The 20,407-nt window shown below is 44.7% G+C and overlaps 3 protein-coding genes and 1 long non-coding RNA gene across 13 annotated transcripts in view; 2 read left to right on the plus strand and 2 right to left on the minus strand.

Moving 5' to 3' along the window:
* LOC100384414 (uncharacterized) overlaps window positions 1-6,626 on the plus strand; it is a 28,398-nt gene extending 21,772 nt beyond the window's left edge. For 2 of the 3 annotated variants that reach the window (XM_008675064.4, XM_035966017.1), the window contains exons 15-21: window positions 415-601; window positions 2,275-2,522; window positions 2,691-2,783; window positions 2,859-2,960; window positions 3,136-3,514; window positions 4,188-4,325; window positions 4,540-6,626. In XM_008675064.4, coding sequence (XP_008673286.1) covers window positions 415-601; window positions 2,275-2,522; window positions 2,691-2,783; window positions 2,859-2,960; window positions 3,136-3,514; window positions 4,188-4,325; window positions 4,540-5,316 — 1,924 coding nt within the window. In that variant the 3' untranslated portion in view covers window positions 5,317-6,626. The remainder of the gene's footprint in view (window positions 1-414; window positions 602-2,274; window positions 2,523-2,690; window positions 2,784-2,858; window positions 2,961-3,135; window positions 3,515-4,187; window positions 4,326-4,539) is intronic. The other variant, NM_001350287.1, reaches the window with a different exon arrangement.
* Window positions 6,033-6,626, plus strand: LOC100275201 (uncharacterized). The gene has a single exon (NM_001149349.2). The coding sequence runs from the start codon at window positions 6,214-6,216 to the stop codon at window positions 6,484-6,486; it is 273 nt and encodes a 90-aa protein (NP_001142821.2). The 5' UTR covers window positions 6,033-6,213; the 3' UTR covers window positions 6,487-6,626.
* Window positions 6,627-8,125: 1,499 nt separating this feature from the next.
* On the minus strand, window positions 8,126-14,994 carry LOC103651413 (uncharacterized). Of its 8 annotated transcripts, XR_004857384.1 has the most exons (14): window positions 14,015-14,994; window positions 13,724-13,809; window positions 13,128-13,199; window positions 12,610-12,742; window positions 12,399-12,533; window positions 12,039-12,153; window positions 11,750-11,845; window positions 11,413-11,601; window positions 10,467-10,613; window positions 10,182-10,380; window positions 9,588-9,634; window positions 9,343-9,463; window positions 9,088-9,250; window positions 8,126-8,508 (listed from the first exon to the last, which is right to left on the minus strand). It is a non-coding gene; the product is annotated as an uncharacterized lncRNA (long non-coding RNA). The 8 variants fall into 8 exon arrangements; XR_002268224.3 differs by having other exon boundaries at window positions 11,506-11,601; window positions 11,750-12,153; window positions 12,399-12,742; XR_564727.4 differs by having other exon boundaries at window positions 11,750-12,153; window positions 12,399-12,742.
* A 566-nt stretch (window positions 14,995-15,560) lies between these two features.
* LOC103651414 (UDP-Glycosyltransferase superfamily protein) lies at window positions 15,561-17,658 on the minus strand. Its single transcript, NM_001350288.1, has one exon. The coding sequence runs from the start codon at window positions 17,233-17,235 to the stop codon at window positions 15,730-15,732; it is 1,506 nt and encodes a 501-aa protein (NP_001337217.1). The 5' UTR covers window positions 17,236-17,658; the 3' UTR covers window positions 15,561-15,729.
* Between the last annotated feature and the right edge of the window lie 2,749 nt (window positions 17,659-20,407).

Genomic DNA, 20,407 nt, shown 5'->3' on the forward strand with positions numbered 1-20,407 from the left:
ATACTTCAATGATGTTCGGCTTTTTCCCTTGAAAGAAGATATCTCAATATTGCTATGATTATGTGCAAGCTTGTATATAGAAATGGATAATGCCATATGAAGGTCATGAACTTATGATTGCTTCTATGGTTAAAATTTTAGTAGCCGGCAACTTAGCAAATAATTTCATTTTTCAGGGACATTTTAAAATTTGGATTGCGTTCAGTGGTACCGAAAATGATAGTGCCAATATATTGAGCATGTGGTTTATTTGTTTCTTCTTCGAAATTTTCTTACTTCCTGGATTATAGTTGCATACAAGTGGAACGTGTAGTCTAGGTTGTGTCAAGCGAACAATGTTTTCAACTTTTGATGATGGCAGATGGCTCAAGGACACGCCTTCTGTTCCTTGATCTTGTAAACAATGTTTCCCAGGTGTGTCTTTGTTGATGCTGGAGTGGCAGCGATTGACATTGAAACAAAAAGGATAAAACAAGAAATGAAAGCAAGAGAAGCTCAGAGTCGGGCAGCTGAAGAGCATGGAGATTTGGCTCTTATCACTGTTGAAGCTCCCCAGGTTACTGTGAGTGAAAAAGTATCATTGAGGCCACCAATGTTGCAGGTATGACATTCAGTGTGATGGATGCTTTTAGTGCCCATTTTCTTTATTGATATGCTGTTTTCTGACTTCGTAAGTGTTATCTGAAGTTAGTGTATAATAATAAATTATGAACTGACATAATCAATATGTACTTTCCTGTATTTGCAACTTCTTTATACATGATCCTTTTCTTTTTAGTATTTTAGACTTCCGCACATATCAACAAAAAAGCTCAATATGACCCACATGATTCACTTTGTTTCTGAAGCGCCGATCTTTCACCTTAGTGATCAGTTAAAGGTATCGAGCCATGTAAGATGCAATATACACTTTTGAAGTTCTATATAAATATAAAAAATAGTTGCACATTCCTTATTTTTTTCCTCGAACGCCCAAGAGAACTGCACACCATTAATATTAAGTAGGGAAAAAAAGAATCCCAGAAAAATGGAGTACAGACGCCCCAGGGGCAAAAAGAAAGAAAAAGAAAAAAATAAAACAAATGTGCCTATTACATGAGAGCAACCAAACTCATGACCATACTGGCCATAGGGAACCCAAAGTGGCAGGCCCCGCCCTACACCAAAGGCCGGCGTCATTCTTGACATTTTGAAGAAGGCCAAGCAGATTAGGCGAAGCTCCTTCAAAGATGCAGGCCTTACGATGCTTCCAAATCCACCAAGCCACCAAAATGACTAGAGAATTGAAGCCCTTCCATTTGTCCTTTTGAACTCTTCGTTCCATCTCCCCCCACCAATAATGAAAATGGCTAACTTGAGATCTTGGGGCTAAGTGTTGAAGGTGCACATTCCTTATCATTAGACAAAATATATGGAACAATGCTTATTCCCTCTAGTTTTGTCATAAGTCAAACTTCTCTGACTTCATCAAAGGGCAGATCTAGTGTCGGAGGCTCCCACATGAGTGGGATCTCGGAAAGGGATAAACCGAGGCAAGGCTTCCCCTGCAAAATGCGGAGAGGCTGCTTCGAACCCGCGACCTGGTGTGGGACATCTCTCACCATTGCATCAGGCCTGGCCTTCTAACGTCAACGGAGGTTCTAGAAAATCTATCAACATCTAAAATACCAAATAAATGCAATATCAAGATATATTTGATTGACATATTTAGTGAAACTGATTTGATGTTGTATATATTTGTGCATTTTTTCTATAAACTTGGTCAAAGTTAGAGAAGTTTGACTTAGGACAAAACTAAAATGACCTACATCTTGAAACGGTGGGAGTATTAGTCAATATTTTGTGGCTATCTATCTGAGTTTGTTTGAGAAGCAGAAATGTTATATGTTGAGAAGCCAAGATTTGCCCAATGCTGAGTTGAAAAATTGATATTTTGTTTCAAGTATTTCTAACCCTTACAAATGGAACAGATCAAAGCTCTCCATGGCCACAATTTATTGTAAAATCTTTTGAACCAAAGCTATCTTGAAAAATCAGGACCAGGTAACCTGGTATTTTTAATCTGAGTAGTAATCTATCACTTCAGGGTACATTTACTTAATGTGGTAATGTACTTCCTTAATAAGCTGTGGTTTCAAACAGCCTGGTAATTTTTTCAATGTTTTGTTATTTTCTCTGGCAATCTGTTAATATATTGAATGATGTACATATTGACATATTTATTGTTCTTACATTGACATTTTATTGTTCTTACATCCTTCACTTCTGTTCCAGGTTGTTCGTTTAGCCTCCTTTCAGTACGCTCCATCGATACCACCATTTATAGTACCAAAGCAATCCAAGTTCGATGGAGATGATTCAGTGTTTCAGAAAGAACTGGATGACAGAAGGTATGCTGAAGTTGCTGTCGCTGGAGGAGGTGTGTCTGTTGCAGTAACTCGCTTCCCTCCTGAACAGAAGAGACCTATCGGACCTCTTGTTGTGGTTGGTGTAAGAGATGGAGTTCTCTGGCTTGTTGACAGGTAACTTATACCCTCCTGAATTCCTGATCATCTCATTTCTTTATTGAAAGAGCAAGAGGAGTTCCTTAATCCATAAATTTTTGTTCAAACAACTTACATTGTTACATTTTGTTACTCTTTGATATGCTTACCTGGATGTAACTATGCAATATTTCATGTGCCTTACAGGTATATGTGTGCACATGCCTTATCACTCAGCCATCCTGGTATAAGATGCCGTTGCCTTGCAGCATATGGGGACCCTGTTAGTGCTGTGAAATGGTATGTTTGTAGAGCATTGCCCCTTTTTGTGTTTAGGACCTGAGAAGAAGAATAACATATATACCCATTATGCAGGGCAACGAGACTTGGCAGAGAGCATCACGATGACCTGGCTCAGTTTATGCTGGGTATGGGCTATGCCACTGAAGCTCTCCATTTGCCTGGAATATCTAAGAGGTAAGACCTTTGTTTTGCCTATTTGAGCTGTGTTTTATACGTAATATGCTAGGACATCTGGACATGTCTTGAGTTAACTTCACTCTCAAAGTAATGTCTTGAGTAGGATATCAAGAATTATCGGTGGACATGTTGATTTTTTTTCTTTATTTGATTTCACGATGATACCTTGCAGGCTGGAGTTCGACCTTGCAATGCAGAGCAATGACCTGAAAAGAGCACTTGCTTGTCTATTAACAATGAGCAATAGCCGAGATGTGGGACAAGAAACAGCTGCTGCTGATGCCACTGACGTTACCCAGATTCTTAGTTTGGCAGTAGCTAAGCAAGCTAAGCAGGAAAGTCTTACAGATGCCGTGCAGGGAATAGTGAAATTCGTCAAGGAGTTTTTTGACCTTATTGATGCAGCAGATGCCACTGGTCAATCTGACATTGCTCGTGAAGTTTTAAAGAGATTAGCGGCTGCAGCTTCTGTAAAGGGAGCACTCCATGGACAAATGCTGCGAGGCCTGGCACTCCGTCTTGGAAATCATGGGGAGCTTACTAGATTGTCGGTATGTTTGACCACAAATTTATGGCTAATAATTTACATTGAAAACTTGAGATTCTTACCCATGAGGAGTATTGGTGATTATAAAGTTCTAATTTTCATTCATAATAGCACCAATGTCTGGTACTACCTCTGTCCCGAGAATGATGCAATTCTAGTTCCGTACTTAGTCAAACTACGACCAAGTTTGTAGAAAAAAGTGTCAATATTCGTGATACCACATAGGTGTATTATGAAAATATATTCCATGAGGAATTTGATATCATAAATATTGATTTTTAATAAATTTGATCAAATTTAAGATGTTTGACTCGGTACTATGCTAGAATTGTCATCTTTTCCAGACAGAGTAGAAAATTGTTATTAAACAGTTGAGAGCTTTTCTTGTGCAGCTTTATGGGGTATAGCATGACACAGTTCATGCGCAAGTGTGTATGTTTCCTTTTTTTGTTTTGGTGTTGGATTGTGTCTTCTCTTTTGATATTGGCATATTACAATGCTGGGAGACACACTGACAGGCTCATACGCATGTATATGAGGGAACATGGGCCCAGGCACATGCTTAGAATCATGGGCACTATGTCTAAGTCTAACTTCACCTGTTGCAAATGCAATACTGTTCTCTGAATTGCCACAAATTCATAGGAATAACCACTAACGCCAGTGTACATGCCCAGGGTCTGGTAAGCAATTTGATTACAGCTGGCCATGGACGCGAAGCAGCATTTGCTGCCGCAGTTCTGGGAGATAATGCCCTAATGGAGAAAGCATGGCAGGACACAGGAATGTTAGCTGAGGCTGTTTTACATGCTCAGGTAGGTTATTTGTTTAATTGAATTCTCTCATGCTCAATCCTACTTTATGAGCTGCATACCATTATGGTTTTGTCCAATAACACATTTCCGTGTCTTCAAATTTTCATCCATACTTCCATCGCCGTTATTGCATTATCCACCTTTTTTTATTGGGCCGAATTTGTCCACACTTTGTATGATTTTGGTATGCTCACTAGCCTAATAAACTCTATAGGCCCATGGTCGTCCATCATTAAGGAACTTGGTTATAACATGGAACAAGATGCTACAAAAGGAACTGGATCACACACCGACTGTAAAAACCGATGCCGCCGCCGCATTCTTGGCTTCTCTCGAGGATCCAAAGCTCACAAGCTTGGGGGAAACTGAGAAAAAGCCTCCCATCGAAATACTTCCTCCTGGGATGCCTCCCCTATCTGCACCTCCGATCGTGATTAAAAAGGCTGGAGCAAAACCTGGTCTCCCTAATGCAGCAAAGGCGTCAAATGGGCCTATAGGTGCTCCTATGGCTCAAGGTGCTCCCATGGCTCATGGTACTCCTGGGCCACAAGGAGTCCCCATGAATCAAGTTACTCCATCACAGGGCAGTCATGACGAGGCAAGGCCATCAGATGCTACAGTGGCTGATGCAGCTGCCGCGGTTGCAGAAGGTACAGCAGCTCCCCCGGCTGCAGAAGGTACATCAGCTCCTCCGGCTGCAGAAGGTACAGCAACTCCCAGCAGTGAGGAAGCTAAAGCAGCACCTGGTAATGAGGAAGGCACATCAAATCCAATCAACGAGGAAGCCACAGCAGCTGCAGTTTCAGTTGCTGCAGGCAGCCCTGACTCTGCTGCTGCTCCTGCAGCTGATACTAGCTCGGACGCACCTGCTGTTAATCCCACGGAAGATACCGTCTCTGCCCCCTCAACGGAGGCACCACCAGAGTTGACGGATAAGCCATCTTCAGCAGAGGCATCGTTGCCACCTCCACCCAGTGTTTCTGGTGTATAAATATTTCTGATTCTCTTTTAGCAGTGTGCCGAATTTTCTGTATTCTGGTTCGTTCGTTCCACCACGCGCGCTGGTATAGGTATTTGTTGCCTGTGGTATACAGATTTCGCAGACGCCAGGCAGTATGTGAGTAGCTTTGTACATCTGCTGTCTGCGTCTCACGAGAACGTGCTACCGTTGTGTCACTGACACTGTGTGGCCATATCTTATGTTGTTGGTGACCACAGTTCAATTCTTGCTTGATGAGTTGATCGAGCTGCACCACCAATATCCCTGTCTTGGACGACCGATTCGTCTCTTGCGGAATCTAACGTAACTGCTGAGGTTCGCAAAATGTCTTGTTGGGTCATCTAACTTGGGAATCTGTGCGTACCGAAAGCGCTATGTCGGCCCGTGCTGCAGTGCAAGTACCACGTTTTGGCCAGTCGCCCGTTGGTTTGCCCTCTATCCATTAAGTAATCTGATTGGTCGAGGCGTGTCAAAAGCCAAGTAGGCAACAACAGCAAGGTGACAAGTGACAACTATTCTGACTAGCGAATAGGCCGGCACCTCCCGGACCGGCATTGCTGACTTTGACATGAGGAAATATGTGGCGCAAACAGCAGCCGCGGTGCCGGTCATCACTCTCCGGTCAGCTGTCACATATCTACCACCGTACGGTAGCCGCTCCGGCTCGTGCCGCCGCCGTCAAGCAACTCCAGTTCACCAAGGATTTCGTGGCTGCACGTCTCGTCCGGCTCTAGTTTTTTTACGCGATGTCGGCTGATCTTTTCTCATCCGTGACCGAACAACAACCCCCGACCGGCCTATAAGAAGACGCAGATCGCCGCTCGGGCTTTGCGACTGGGGTTCGACTTCGACGTGAAAAGAGACCGTCTGTTCCGAGGTTTTGCTTCCATGTCGACGAGAGGCGGCGAGGCCGCGAGGCAGGCGACGGTGAAGATCATCGAGACGGTGCACGTGGAGGCGGACCGGTACAGCTTCAAGTCCATCGTCCAGAGGCTCACGGGGAGAGACGCGGTGGTCGGCGGCGGCGGCGACTACTCGGAAGGGGCGCCCGACCGTGGATCATATGAAGAGGCGGCGGCGCAGCGGGCTGCTGGGTTTACGAGCAAGCAAGCGAGCAGGCCCTTCGCTGATCGCCACGCGTGTAAAGACGAGAGCTGTTGATGTCCATCTGTAATTTGTTTTCTTTTTTTTTTGGAACTTTGAATCAGCGCTCCATATAGATACTAGGGTGTATTTGGTTCAACCAACCAATTGTAGATTTATGAAAACCTATATATTCCACTAGTTCAATTGAGAATCAATCCGTACGCCACATTTTTTCAGATTCCCACCATCCATATTATTATCATGCTTTTATAGAATATATAGTTGGCAATTGCTTTAACCATACATATTTTAGCTTTCCCACAACAATTAGCTTGCAACAACTTGCTCACATCTAGAATCAGGTTTTCAAAAATCTACCCATCCAGATAGAACCGAGAACTCGATAAGCTAAATAAATCCATGGATGCAAGGACGCCGTATATATGAGCACTTGAGGAGCGCCGCAATATATTGTTCTCTTTTGTCTTGCGTTGTGGCAGGCTTGTGTAGTCTTCTATTGTTACTAGGTGAGTGCCCGTGCGTTGCAACGGAACCGTATAATAACACGAAAACTAATATACATATGTGTGTTATAGGTATGTGCCCGTGCGATGCCACGAAACACAAATTGACGAGCCTTAAACGGCTCAGGGCCCTGGAGATGGACGACGTGAGTATAATGGTGACGACAAAATCCATGATGGATCGCTAGCGATGACCTCCGCTGATGCAGGGCGACGGGCGAGCGGCTGTGCACGGTTGTTCACAGCTATCCGACGTCGTTTGAACTCACCACTCATGTAAGGGTGCTTTTTTAAAACATCAATACTAAAGGTTTCTATCTACATTCTCGAATATTTGTCGCCCGCTAGTTTATTTTTGAACTAAACCGTGACAAATAAAAAAGAACGGAGAGAGTATATTCTAATTTTCTAATGGGAGCAGCTGACATTTCCAGGATGACACATTTTCACACCTTGCTCTTCAGTTGGCGGTGCGTGACAGTGAGGCCGCTGTTGTTGGTTACGGTGAATAGACTTATGTATACCATCCAACTTTGCTCCCGTGGCTTATTAAGATTCCTAAAAGAGAGAACATTCATTGGTCCTAACGAGAACCAGAAAACATGAATAATCAGAGCCAAGCCAATAATGATATTCGAAGTAAATGTTCCTCAGTTTCATAACGATGATTTTTCGCTGCTAGGTACGTGCCCGTGCGTTGCTACGGAAGTAAAAAATATGTATGAAACATAGATACATAACGACAAACATCACTATGATTTGCAAAATCCGTGTAGCAAAATATCGTCATAACAATAATATTATATTGACGATATATAAATAACTGAAAGTAGAAAAATGAATGTGTAATTCAGATAAACATAGACAAAAACACATATCAATGAGGATCGAAGCTTGCCCAGCAATACTAAGCAATATATTGGCATATTATATGCTTGTAAGACAGAACACTAACCTTGGCAAGAAGAGTTTTTCCTGTTCCATGTTCTCCTTATAATATGACTCCCTTGGGAGACCCAATACCAAAATAGGGGACCGGATTAGAAACAAAAGTGAATCTATCAATCTTTCTGCTAACAAAATAGGGCATCAGATCTTGAGTATTAGACAAGTATTATGTTGGAGACCCATTCACATGGCCATGAACATAAACAACGCCACTTGCTCAGGAACTGAACCACTTGGAAAGGGAAACAAAATCATTTTTTCATTTCTATTTGAGAGAGAAATGAGTTCTATTTCATGGATATAAAGAGGAGGAAAGCACTATACAAGAGATATTACTAATACAAAAGTGCATATGTGAACATGCAACATGTAGCTGGTGTAGTTGCACAGGTAGAGGATCACAATGGCAAGAATGATAAATATTAGTATAGAGATTGCAGTCACTGCCCACACTGAGAAATAAGCATATTTTGGGTGTCTTGCACCAAGCTCATTGCTCACTCTCACACTTGAAACCATTCATTCAGATTGGTAGCTCTTCACCGACACTATTGGTAGTGTACCCGCTCATCGACATGTAGTAGCTCTTCACCGCCGCGATGATGTTGTCGTATTTCCCCTGTACCTACCGGCAAACTCAAACAGGTAGAGAGATAAAACAAAAAATGATTTAGATGAAAATATGAAGGTGATTCAATCAAAACTGGTATCATATCTGTCATGGGGAAAAGGCAACATATTGTAGCAGACACTAATCTGGCTGGTTTAGTTGCTCTAAATAAACTATTTCTTGAGGCATGTCTCAATATATCTGCAAATAGTTGGATAGCAGAAAGATATGGCACATAAAATTGAATCATAGAGTCACTGCCATTTAACACCAATGGAACACCAGCTTATTCTTTTCACATTGGCTGAAAACCCAATGGGAAGTTTTGCCATCTCAAGAAATCTAGAATCTAACTCATTTCTGATGTACACAAAGCAAAAGAGATCTATCAATATCATCTCACTTCATGGCACAACCAAATCTTACATATATTTGAGTAAATCATCAAGGTTAAATTTAGCTACATGAAAAAAGGTTGAGATTGGCAACAATAAACAAACTCCCTAAAAACACAAATAAATGATGTCAATGGCTAACAGTTCCTCATTCACAATAAAATTACAGGTGCATAGAACATTTATATAGAAGACATACCAAGCGTGACAAATAATATGGTTGGGAATTGGGATTCTTCTATTCCACACACCACTCGAAGTTTGAACAACACCATGACACCTTTCTTTAGCTGGCGTGCCATTCTGCTGGTACCTGCTTGGGTCTGAAGGGTTTATGTGAACTGGCTCGTGTCTAGACCATACTGCATTTTAGGTGCAAATATAATCATCATCAAGAGAAGAGAACAAAGCATGTCATAATCATAATGCTAAAACAATCCATCAAGTAATGTACCTCCTCTCGCATCGTTTGGCTCTAGGCTTCATTTCTACTTGCATGTTGATCGAGTGTTGGGATAAGAACACCAGTGGCAGGCAAATTTTGGGCATGGATCAATGGTTGCCACATGGTAGGGCTTCAATCGATTGCAATAATTTTAGCATCACTATCATACTCAACGTGTTTGTTCATTGCCCAAATCTTGGAGAAAAGATCAAAGAGTATTAAGAGAGAAAAAGAGAAAGCATGAAGCAACTAACCAAATCTTGGAGGACTTATCAAAAAATAAATTGCAGATGTTCTGGGCCTGCACACATATCAAAAGATCAAAGAGTATACTTGAGAATGGATGAACAGTAAAGCAGGACACATAAGAGTACTTACCATAGCAAAAATATATTTTAAAATAGTGTAGCTTAAATGGTAAAACTACTGATGGCATATGAATTCTATCAAGGTTGCTCATTTGCCTTATTATTACACTCTAAACTTTAGTAAAACAATCGATGGCAGGTATTTTCAAAGAAGCAAAGTATCTATAGAACAGAGACACTGCTTCAAATAATCCATTGGTTAACTGAGGGAGTGACTCCAAATAAAACTACATCATGAAATATTGTGTACCATTTGGCCGAAAATATTGTGGTGAATCGTGAACTTGACAGGTTAAAATGCATTCTTACCATAGGCCGAGCAAACACTGAACATACAATGTTGTCATGTCCTGTTAAAGCAGAAACACATACTTTTGTTCTGATGTCCCACACATGTATATATAACCCAAGCAAAACCAAGTGACCATTAAATGCAATGATTTTTTTTTTCATAAGGTGTGATTGCAAGAGAGATCATACCCTGCAAATTGAATCTCGACCACCAGTCAGTAAGATATCAATTGTTGGATGGAGAGCTAGGCAGTAAACACAACTCAAATGAAACAAATGCTGGAAGCTGATTAACAACATTTATATAAAGGAGGTTCGATATCTGAAGAGCCTGTTTTCCAGATATATAACTTCGAGGATCTAGATCAGATCCCTTCCTCTTGAAAGTCTGTACAGTTGAAGAAAATGAGAAAGCAACAGTCACAACCCCATTGTTTTGCTTGTTAAATGAAATGCATAGGCTAAGCAGCGTACCTATTCTTGTCTGAGGAGTATTGACTTCCAATTTTAAACTGAATTCCACACCATCGATGGATTCCATGAGTTCAAGGATGAAATGGAAACATGATACAGAAACAGGCATGCCTTCAGAGTTGAGGGGACTTGCGGGGAAGCATGAATCTGGCAAAATGGAACAGCGACATCACCTAAATTCATTTTTTGTTGTAACTTGCAGTATTCTTGGGCATATATTATTACAATAATTCAATCACCATTTAAAAATAATAATAAGAAGAAAAAAGCTACAAACAGGCATAAATAGTGATCTCTAATAAAAAATATTTTTTCTTCCATAGTGCAAAAGTTGTTGAGAGTATGAAAAAAGTAATCTTCCCTTGAAGATTCCATGGCGTAGCAGGACAGATGAAAATTGTGAAAACAACTTAAAACAAAAAACATACTTTAAATAGCAATGAGCGGTGCATGCAGAGACCGATAGGCAACTTTCTAAGATGAAGCACAACAGATCCTATACTTGATTTAATGGCTACAATGCACTCTTTCCATCATGTTAGCACAGGCCATCCAGTTAAACAAAAAAATATTAATAGCAACAGGGAGTGCTTATGACTTTGTATCATGGTCACACAATAGGAAAACAAATCTACCATGCAGTAAGATCAAATAACATTTCTGATATAAATTAAAAATAAAACATCAAAAGCATTGGAAATATAAGCCTCTGATATGTAGTTAGTAATCACATATCATAATAATCCGATGACACTTTTTTATAAAAAAGGCAGAGTAAGCACGTAGCATTTTGTATCTAGTAGTCAAGGAAAAATATAGCATGACAAGCCCTGCAAAACGTGGCGATCAACTCAACAGGTGTGCAATGGCAATTAATTCTAGGACAGAATGATACATGCATCACAAGGGAACAGAGACGATGGTGCATGAGAGAATGAAACCGTACCTTGCAAGGAATAAGTCATGGAATATTGGGAAATCAGTTGAAAGTTCACTGGAGAAAAGGTAGACTGAAATCTGTAGTCCAGTCTATGTATACCTTATTGTAGGAGTCCTCATCGTAGACAATTTCTGTAGCATCGACATGAGTACCAATAATCTTCATCTGCACCCCATTATCTTTTTGAATATTCACCTGAGTAAACAAGCAAACAACTATCGATGAGCACAGCAAAATAGCTACTACATCAATGATTGTGATCTTATATAGCAATGACCAAGGCATGTAAATTCCAAATTCAATTAAAACAACCATTTAGCACTATTTTAAGCTCATATCTTACTTTTGGACACACATGCTTCACCAGACGATGCACCTGAAGTTTTCCAAGCACACATCTCGCCAAAAGCATCCAGGCAAGGCACATAAGATGCGAGCACTGCACAACATCGAGACAAGGCTGGTTGTTGTCGATCTACAAATGTGCATGACCTGCTCTAAAAAAATTCTAGAGCGTGGGGCAGCAGGACACTTGATATACAAATGTACATGATATACACACCCCAGATGATTATAAAGTGCATACTGACACTTGATCAAATGCTTTAGGACATCATGATACATTACCGTACCATCACTACATGTAGAACAAACCATTCAAGATCAAGGCATTAAAAAAGGAACTGTGCACCAACAACCACCATAATCGGGCGTCCTTCAATATCAACTCCACGGTAATTGTAGTTGCTGAAAAATATCAGCATGTAGGCAATGAAGTCATTGGAGCATGTCATTTAATATACCTTCGCATAAACATAATTAAGCATAAACAAGAAGTATAAGGTCATAACATAATTTTAGCAATCTCTAAATATATTTACCTGCACAAATAGGACCATAAAAATAAAATTCAAACTAATTAATATGAACAAAAAGGATGTAATAAACTAATTCAGCCACCTCCTCTGCCATCCCGACTCCCGAGCGATCACCTGTTTCCGCGGGCGTTGTACATGGCCCGCCAGTAGTAGTAGTACTCCTGCGCCCCCATGGGCTCCCACCTCGCATCCACCTCCACCGCCATCCCGAGCGATTGCTTGTCCACGGGCACCCGCAGCGAGCGCTAGCTGCATCCAGGGAGGGAGCCAGGGTGGATCACATGCCTTGAGGGGTAGGGGCATCCACGCGACCGTTGTTCCATACCCTAGATGCACCGCCGTCGGCCTCCATGGGTTGTTGCAGATGGAAGGATGTGTCATCGCCGCTGCTACCTATGTCGGGCTGGAGGCGGACAATGGCTTGTGTCGTATGTGTCGGCGAGCCGCACAAGGAGGTCCTGCAGTGACACCCCACGCGGTACATGAGATCTAACAATTGGCTTAGCTTCAAACTCATATAATCAATGTTAGCTTCACAAAGCACCTAGGTTGAATTCAAAAGATCAAATATTTGAAGCCCTTAATTAGGCTAAAGCAGTGTTTTGCAAAGAGAGTATTTGGTGGAAGCAACATCCAATAGCATGATCAAACAACATATTTGCAACATCTGTTTATAGCAAAAGCACGAAAGCTTTGATAGGTATTAAGGCACTCATGTCAACAACAGTTGAAAATCTCAGTCTAAAAAAACCACCAAATCATCATAGCATAAATTATATGACACAAGAGATCTTTAAACTTTCAAGTAACATAAACAAAAATCAGCAGTGTCAATGTTATTACCGTCATGTCCAACTGTGTTGATCGTTTCTAGAATCCTTTCATGACCTTTATCTGTTTCGCTGGTTCCATTTGCTGAAATGTGCAGTGAAATATAGAAGCCACTTATAAGACAGTCCAAAAAGGTGTTCAGATTACTACTTTTTACAAAATAGATCTCAAGATTTACCCAACAGCACCAGACCATATTACTACTTTTTATAAAATAGATCTCCGGATTTACCCATAATGTGGCATCAGATACACAAAATAAAAATCATCGTAAGAAATTTACGGAATACAGACGCGCGGATCAGATCGTTCTACCAGCAAGATCCATAATCATTGGCCAGTAACTTATATATTAAACAGGATCTGATTCCTAGCAAAATTGTGTACACAGACACTTGATATTAGCTTCCAATCTTAAAACTGAAAAAATGATAGAATGAATGCGCAGATTAATCAAGCACATCTAAGAATATAACTCGTATAGGAGCAAAAGGGGCATGAAATTTGTGCCACTATACTACTTCAAGAGACCGAACGGGCAAGCACTCAGTTCTACCGCTTCTACCACGTTGAACCATGACAGATCAAAACAGGAGAGGGAAGAAAACCTGATCTCGCAGATGAAGGCAATGCCCTTGTGCACCCAGTAGTTCGGTGTTGCGACGGCGAAATCCAGCCCCAACGGCCCTTTGACCTACAGAAAAATGAACAGCAAACTCACCACCACCTCTGCACACCTCCCCAAGTTCCAGCCAACCAGAACAATAGCGCTACTGATGCAAACAATAACAATCCATTGAGGTGGGTGCATGCGTGGTTGAGGGCTGATTTTGGAATGGGGGCGGGGAAGGCGGTGCAGTGCATGCCATGGCAGTCAAATATGGAAGGGGGCTGCCTACCATGGCCGCAGATCTCGCCTACCATGGAAGGGGCCGCAGATCTCGCCTACCATGGATCTCGCCTACCATGGCCGCAGATCTCGCCTACCATGGCAAGTCCATGAGCACCGACGCGACCGGACTTGCGACGGCGGTCGGGGTCGACGACGCAGCGGCTACGTGCGCGTGGATGAGCGAGGGAGGGGCGCTAAATGCCGGCGGGGATTGGGGGAGCGGTTGCATATCCACCGCCTTGTGCCACCGCTCCGCGACGGTGAGGGCCAGCGCTCCAAATCCACTGGCGGCGTGGGATTGAGGTCGTCCATCGCATCTAGGTCAGGCTCCAGTCGCCGGAGGTGGTGGCTGCGGCATGGCGAAGGAGGTGAGGGATGGAAGGGGGAGGCGCGGATGATGATCTGATTTAGAGGTGCGGGAGGGGAGAGGGGCAAGGGCGAGTGGTGGTGGTCGCTGCGTCGTCGGCGACGGAGGCTCCGGAGCCGGGGCTCGAGAGGCCCCAGGGCGCGCCGGCCTGCAGCGGGCCGAGCACGGGCGACGGCGGGGATGGACGCCACCGCGAACGCATGCGACGACTCGGGCGCCGAGGTGAAGCAGAGATGTGCGTGGACGCCGGAGGCAGGCAGGAGTGTGCCTCGACGACTCGGGCGCGTGGGGCGGAGGCGTCTTGGCTGGATCCGATGATGGCGGCGCTGATGGCGTGGGGAGGAGGGTGGGGCGAGGAGAGGGAGGCGTGCGTCGTGGAGAGGATCTCCGGCGTGCGTCGCGGAGAGGAGACTGGCAGAACCGTGCACCATACGAATGTGGACGTCTACACTACTGTCTTATAGAGTAGTATAGATATATCTTCGGGCTGAGACAACCGAATCTCCTGACCTGCCCAGTTTGTGAGAGGAATCCAAACCTCCTTCCCCATCTGTATTTACCGGTGAACCAATGATGGATCACCTTTGTATTAATATATAACATCTTTTTTTTTTCTTACGCGAATATGAAACATGTGCTCACTGCAAACTTGTCTATTCTCCAATTAATGTCGTCCTTGACACATCCATCCAAAACTGCTGAAAAAGAAAACGCCATTTTGACTTTTTGATATCACAAAGGTTTCCTCCTGCGAGCAAAGTCCAAACTCCAAAGTAAACAGTTTGAGGATTAGGCGTGGAATTCACAGGCACTTTGCAAGCCTGCAACGGACCGAGTCAAAAGTCGCTCTAGTACGGTACTTTCTGGAATGGCTGCGTAAAGGCGTGTTTCGTTTTCGTGTAAGCAAGGCAATCCCGAGACGTCCCCTGCATGTCGGCCATTCTAGCATGCGGCAGGTCAACGCAGCTGCACTGTTTGGACTTTGGATGCTTGCCACATAAGCACTCATCAAACGAAAAGGGCTACACTGTCACTAGTTTTCGTACGGCGTACACGTAGTACACTTTAACCTCCGTCCGTACCACAGTAGCAGTAATAGGGGAGTGTCAACTGTCAAGTGTGTGTCAACATCAAATGGGTAGCTCGTACAGAACTCAGAATTCGTACTGCTTGTGTAGTCGTCATGCGTAAAAAAGAGCAATTCGTAGATTTTTGTTCATTTGTTTGTATTCATAAAAACGGACTCCAAGTTAAATATCTATATGCCTGGTAGTTCAACGTAAAAACGCGACGGAAAAAGCACCGTACAGCACTTGTATAATTATTAGCAAAACGCACATGCATGCAGGAGCTGCTCAATCGAACTCGGCTGGGTACCCGCAGAAGGTGTCGTTCTTGACGCAGAGGAAGAGCCTCTCGTACGCGAGCGCCATCTTGGTGGCCGCGAACATGGACTTGGCGTACTCCCGGCACGCGCGCCCGCGCTGCGCGGCGCGCCGGGCGCCCTCCGCCACCACGGCCTCCAGGCTCTCCAGCAGCGACTCCACGTTGGGCGCGAACATGTACCCGAACCCCTCGTCCACCACGATGCTGCCCTTGATGCTCGGGAACCGCGTCGCCACCACCGGCTTCCCGCACTGCATCGCCTCCATCAGCGTCAGGTCCAGCCCCTGGGGCCGCAGCGTCGGGTCCACGAACACGTCCAGCGCGTTGTAGAACGCCTTCAGCTTCCCCGGCGGCACGGCGCCGAGCACCTTGGCGTTGCGGCCCAGGTCCATGTACCGGTTCTCCCAGGGCCCCTTCCCGGCGATGAGGAGGTACACGTTCGGGTGGCGCAGCGCCAGCTTGGAGAAGGCCTCGTACAGCAGCGGGTGGCCCTTGTCCTTGACCAGCCGGCCCGACACGCCCAGCACGAGGTCGGCGCCCTTGGGCACCCCGACCTCCTCCCGGAACGCGCGCCCGAGCGGGGGGTCCGGCTCGAACTGCGCCTCGTCCACGCCGTTCAGGATGACGTGCACGCGGCGGGAGGGGATCTGGTACACGTCGCGGAGCATCTCCCCCGTCGAGTCGCTGATGGCCACCTGGTGCGCGTAGCTCCGGAAGAAGCGCACCTCGGAGAGCACGCGGTACACGGACTGGCCCAGGCTCTGGTTCAGCGCCGGCGACCTGGGCTCCTCGTCGCCGCGGGCCAGGTCCTGGAAGATGCCCGAGTGCAGGGCCTCCAGCGAGATGCCGTGCCATGACACTACCAGCTTGTCCACGCCGAGCGCCCAGCGGTGGAACACGGCCACGCTCTCGGAGTGGATCACGTCGAAGGGGTCGTTCTCTCCCTCGGCCTCGTAGAGCTTCCACGCCTCGTCGCAGCGCCACTGCCCCGGCTCGCCGTCCAGGAAGTGGAGCTGGGGCCCGTCGGCGGAGGGCGATGGCGCGGCCTCGGTGTGCGGCGGCGGGGAGGTGAACACGTGCACGCGGTGGCCTCGTGCCGCGAGCGCCGTGTGCAGCGTGTGCGCGTGCCGCTCCATGCCTCCGGGCGCCGTGGCCACGGGCCACTTCCGGGAGAACACGGCGATCTTCAGCTTGGCGGGGGGCGGCCTGGACGCCGAGAACGGCAGGTGGTTCCAGGAGAACTCGATGTCGCGCAGGTCCCCCTCGAAGCCGGCCGCGCTTCTTCCCCGGTGAGAAGCGGCCCCCGCCAGGGCCGGGGAGCAAGAGGAGCCCGGGAAGGAGGAACGGTGGAGGAGGAGGAGGGAGAGGAAGGGGATGAGAAGGATCAGGGAGAGGAGGGACGGCGAGAGGGGGAGCATTGTGTGGGAGGGGCACCGCTGCTTCCTGGGCCTCGGCAGGGAGGTGAGCAGGGCCATCGATCACGCAGCGCGCGAGCTAGCTCTAGCTCTAGCTAGGCGTACATGGACGCATGCTGCAGGGATGCAGCGCAAAATGGCGGCAAAGGGGCAGGATTCTAGCCGCGGTTCAGAATTCAGAGCTGCTTTTGGAGATGGAGCAGTGAGGGTGGAGTGTCTTGAAGGCATTTGACTTCCCTTGGATCGGAGCTTGCTAGCAGCTTAATCATCGATCCATGCTTGCTTTCCATGGCTCAAGTTACTTACAGAAGCGGCGATGCATGCCATGCGAGCGGTGGGATCGATCAGTTGTGATGCATGCGGAACTAACTCCATGCGCTTTGATAGTGTACAGTGCTACTCGATCGACGCAAGCTCATGACCGCTGTTTTAACCAAAGATAGCCTCCATTTCTAGGAAAGCCTGTTTGGCAAATGACTCATAGAGGGAAATAAGAGATAATATTATAAAAAGCAAGTATTTTTGTTTCAGTTTCACCTCTCTCCATTCATTTGCGAGAAAGTAAGAAGCTTCACCCATAAAACATCAAAAAAGATGCTTGGCAAAAACAAATAAAGTGGTTGATAAAGTTGTACTCCCTCCGTTTCTTTTTATTTGTCGCTGGATAGTGTAAAAAGAAACGGAGGGAGTATCAAATAGGACTTAGGAGATCAAAACTCAAAGCCCTATATTACTTGGGCCCAGAACGGGCTATGGCGTGGCCCAACGAAAATAACGTGAGAGGTGCCTTTTTGGGCTTAAGTCTGACATGAACAATATAAGAGATGTTCGAAAACTACTAGATAGACCGTGTGTTACTATCTATATTAGAGCCACAAATTTTTATCTACACCTACAGCGATGGATTTGCCCAAAAATATAGAAAACTAATAAATTGTTTTGCGCCAGAGACCCTAAACTATTTCCAAATCTATTGATATTTTTTACTTAAGTTATTAAGGTTAATATTTCTAACTTTGGTCATTGCACCAATTCGACCGATGCTACTGCGTGCCTCGCGAGCTGCCTCAAGAACATCAGAGCTGCAGCAAAGGTCGCCCCCTTTCTTTGTACAAAACTGCAAATTCATTATTATGATGCTTGATTTTCTAGAAGAGTATAGGACGCTATCTAAAGCTGAAATGCAGGTAAAGGAATTATGCCAATCTTGTCTCCAACAACACATCAGAGAGACTGCTGCATATTGGAAGCAGCGAGGGAAACAAAATGCAATCAGGGAGGGGTTGCAAACACCGCGTTCCACCGTGCTCAGGCAACCGAAAGATTGAGGAGGAATCATATTGGTAAGATGACTCTGTTTGGGTGCATCCAGTTTTTAAGAAATTAGTTTATAGAAATTGAGGTGGTTTTAAATATACCAGTTTATTACTCAATTTATAGAAATTAGATTATCGGTTTCTTAAAACTAAGAAGCTGGTTTCTTCTAACTAAAAGATAAAATTTGGTTTCTTAAAAACTATGTTACTTCTAAACAGGACACGAGCGGGAACTGTTCAGTCATGAATAAAAAATAGCAGCGATCACAGACTATTTCTTCAGGGTTATGGGTGAATCAGGAAACTCACATGGAAATTCAGATAGATAACTTTATAAGGGCTATTTTGGGAACTCAATTTTACAAAGGATTCCTATTTTCCAAGAAAAAATAAACTAATTTCTCTTGTAAAAATAGAAATCCCTCGGGAAAATGGAGTTCCCAAACTAGCCCTAATGGAAGACAATTTGCGTCTGAAAATCTAATTTAGGAGGATAACTCAAGAAACCAACCAGGCCTAGTCTTGCAAGAAAATGTAGACGATAACTATATGATTTTGATCCTGATAGATGTCGTGAAGACTTGTGAAACGAGAACTATTACAATTAGTTAACAAACAAATGAAATTATGTTTGTTGAGCACCAGATCTGGTAGGTCGGACGGTCTGGCTCCGGTACGATGGTCGTCCGGGAATAGTTTAGTTTAGGATGTAGTCCTGATCTTTTGTGGGGTTATCCTAATATATCGTGTGATTTTGTTAGATTTCGCCTAGAAATGGAAACATGCCTCCTATGGATATAAAGGGGTACGATAAATGGGGCAATCAACAATCGATCTATAAACCAGTTTTATCTTATTACCTTATGCATTAGTCTTAAAAGTAGTACTAACTTAGTTATATATTCCTAACCTTACTTTTCACATCGCTTCAGCTCTATGTCGTCTTGAGACATTTTAGGTTAGGTGGCATTCCGACTCCAAAGTAACCTCAAGATCCTTTATCTCGACGTGATCCCTCCCGGAAGACGGGATTATGGTTCTTTTCAGAACTCTCTGCGTTATTGCAAAAAAGTCCTCAAGGTCCTGCACGTCGTACGCATGCTCTAGAAATCGTTAGTATTTGGTACGAAAAGACGCAAACAATATTCAATTACAAAATACTGTGATGTTAGACCGAGAAAACTAGCTATCTATGTTATTTGCGTTGGTCAACTTGATAGTGAGAGCACCTAGAGGGGGGTGAATAGGTGATCCTGTAAAACTTAAAACTTAAGCCACAAAACTTGGTTAAGTGTTAGCACAATAATCACCAAGTGGCTAGAGAGAAGATCTTGCTCAATACGATAACCACAAAGAGATCAACACAGAGATGACACAGTGGTTTATCCCGTGGTTCGGCCAAGTACAAAACTTGCCTACTCCACGTTGTGGCGTCCCAACGGACGAGAGTTGCACTCAACTCCTCTCAAGTGATCCAATGATCAACTTGAATACCACGGTGTTTTGCTTTTCTTTTCTTATCCCGTTCGCGAGGAATCTCCACAACTTGGAGCCTCTCGCCCTTACACTTTTGATGTTCACAAAGAATCACGGAGTAAGGGAGGGATGAGCAACTCACACAAGACACAAAGATCACAGCAAATACGCACACACAAGACCCAGACTTGAGCTCAAAAAGACTAGCACACTAGAACGGGGCTCAAATCACTAGAATGTCGAACAAGTGCGCAAGAATGATGTGTGAGTGATCAATAGTGCTCAAAGGATGCTTGGTATCCTCCTCCATGCGCCTAGGGGTCCCTTTTATAGCCCCAAGGCAGCTAGGAGCCGTTGAGAGCAATCTGGGAAGGCAATCCTTGCCTTCTGTCGCGTGGCGCACCGGACAGTCCGGTGCACACCGGACACTGTCCGGTGCC

Source organism: Zea mays, chromosome 3 (assembly GCF_902167145.1).
Source record: "Zea mays cultivar B73 chromosome 3, Zm-B73-REFERENCE-NAM-5.0, whole genome shotgun sequence".
NCBI classification, from domain to species: Eukaryota; Viridiplantae; Streptophyta; class Magnoliopsida; order Poales; family Poaceae; genus Zea; species Zea mays.

Coding starts and splice junctions, on each gene's coding strand:
- LOC100275201 (NM_001149349.2), top strand. CDS start 6,214: ATGTCGACGAGAGGCGGCGAGGCCGCGAGGCAGGCGACGGTGAAGATC.
- LOC103651414 (NM_001350288.1), bottom strand. CDS start 17,235: ATGGCCCTGCTCACCTCCCTGCCGAGGCCCAGGAAGCAGCGGTGCCCC.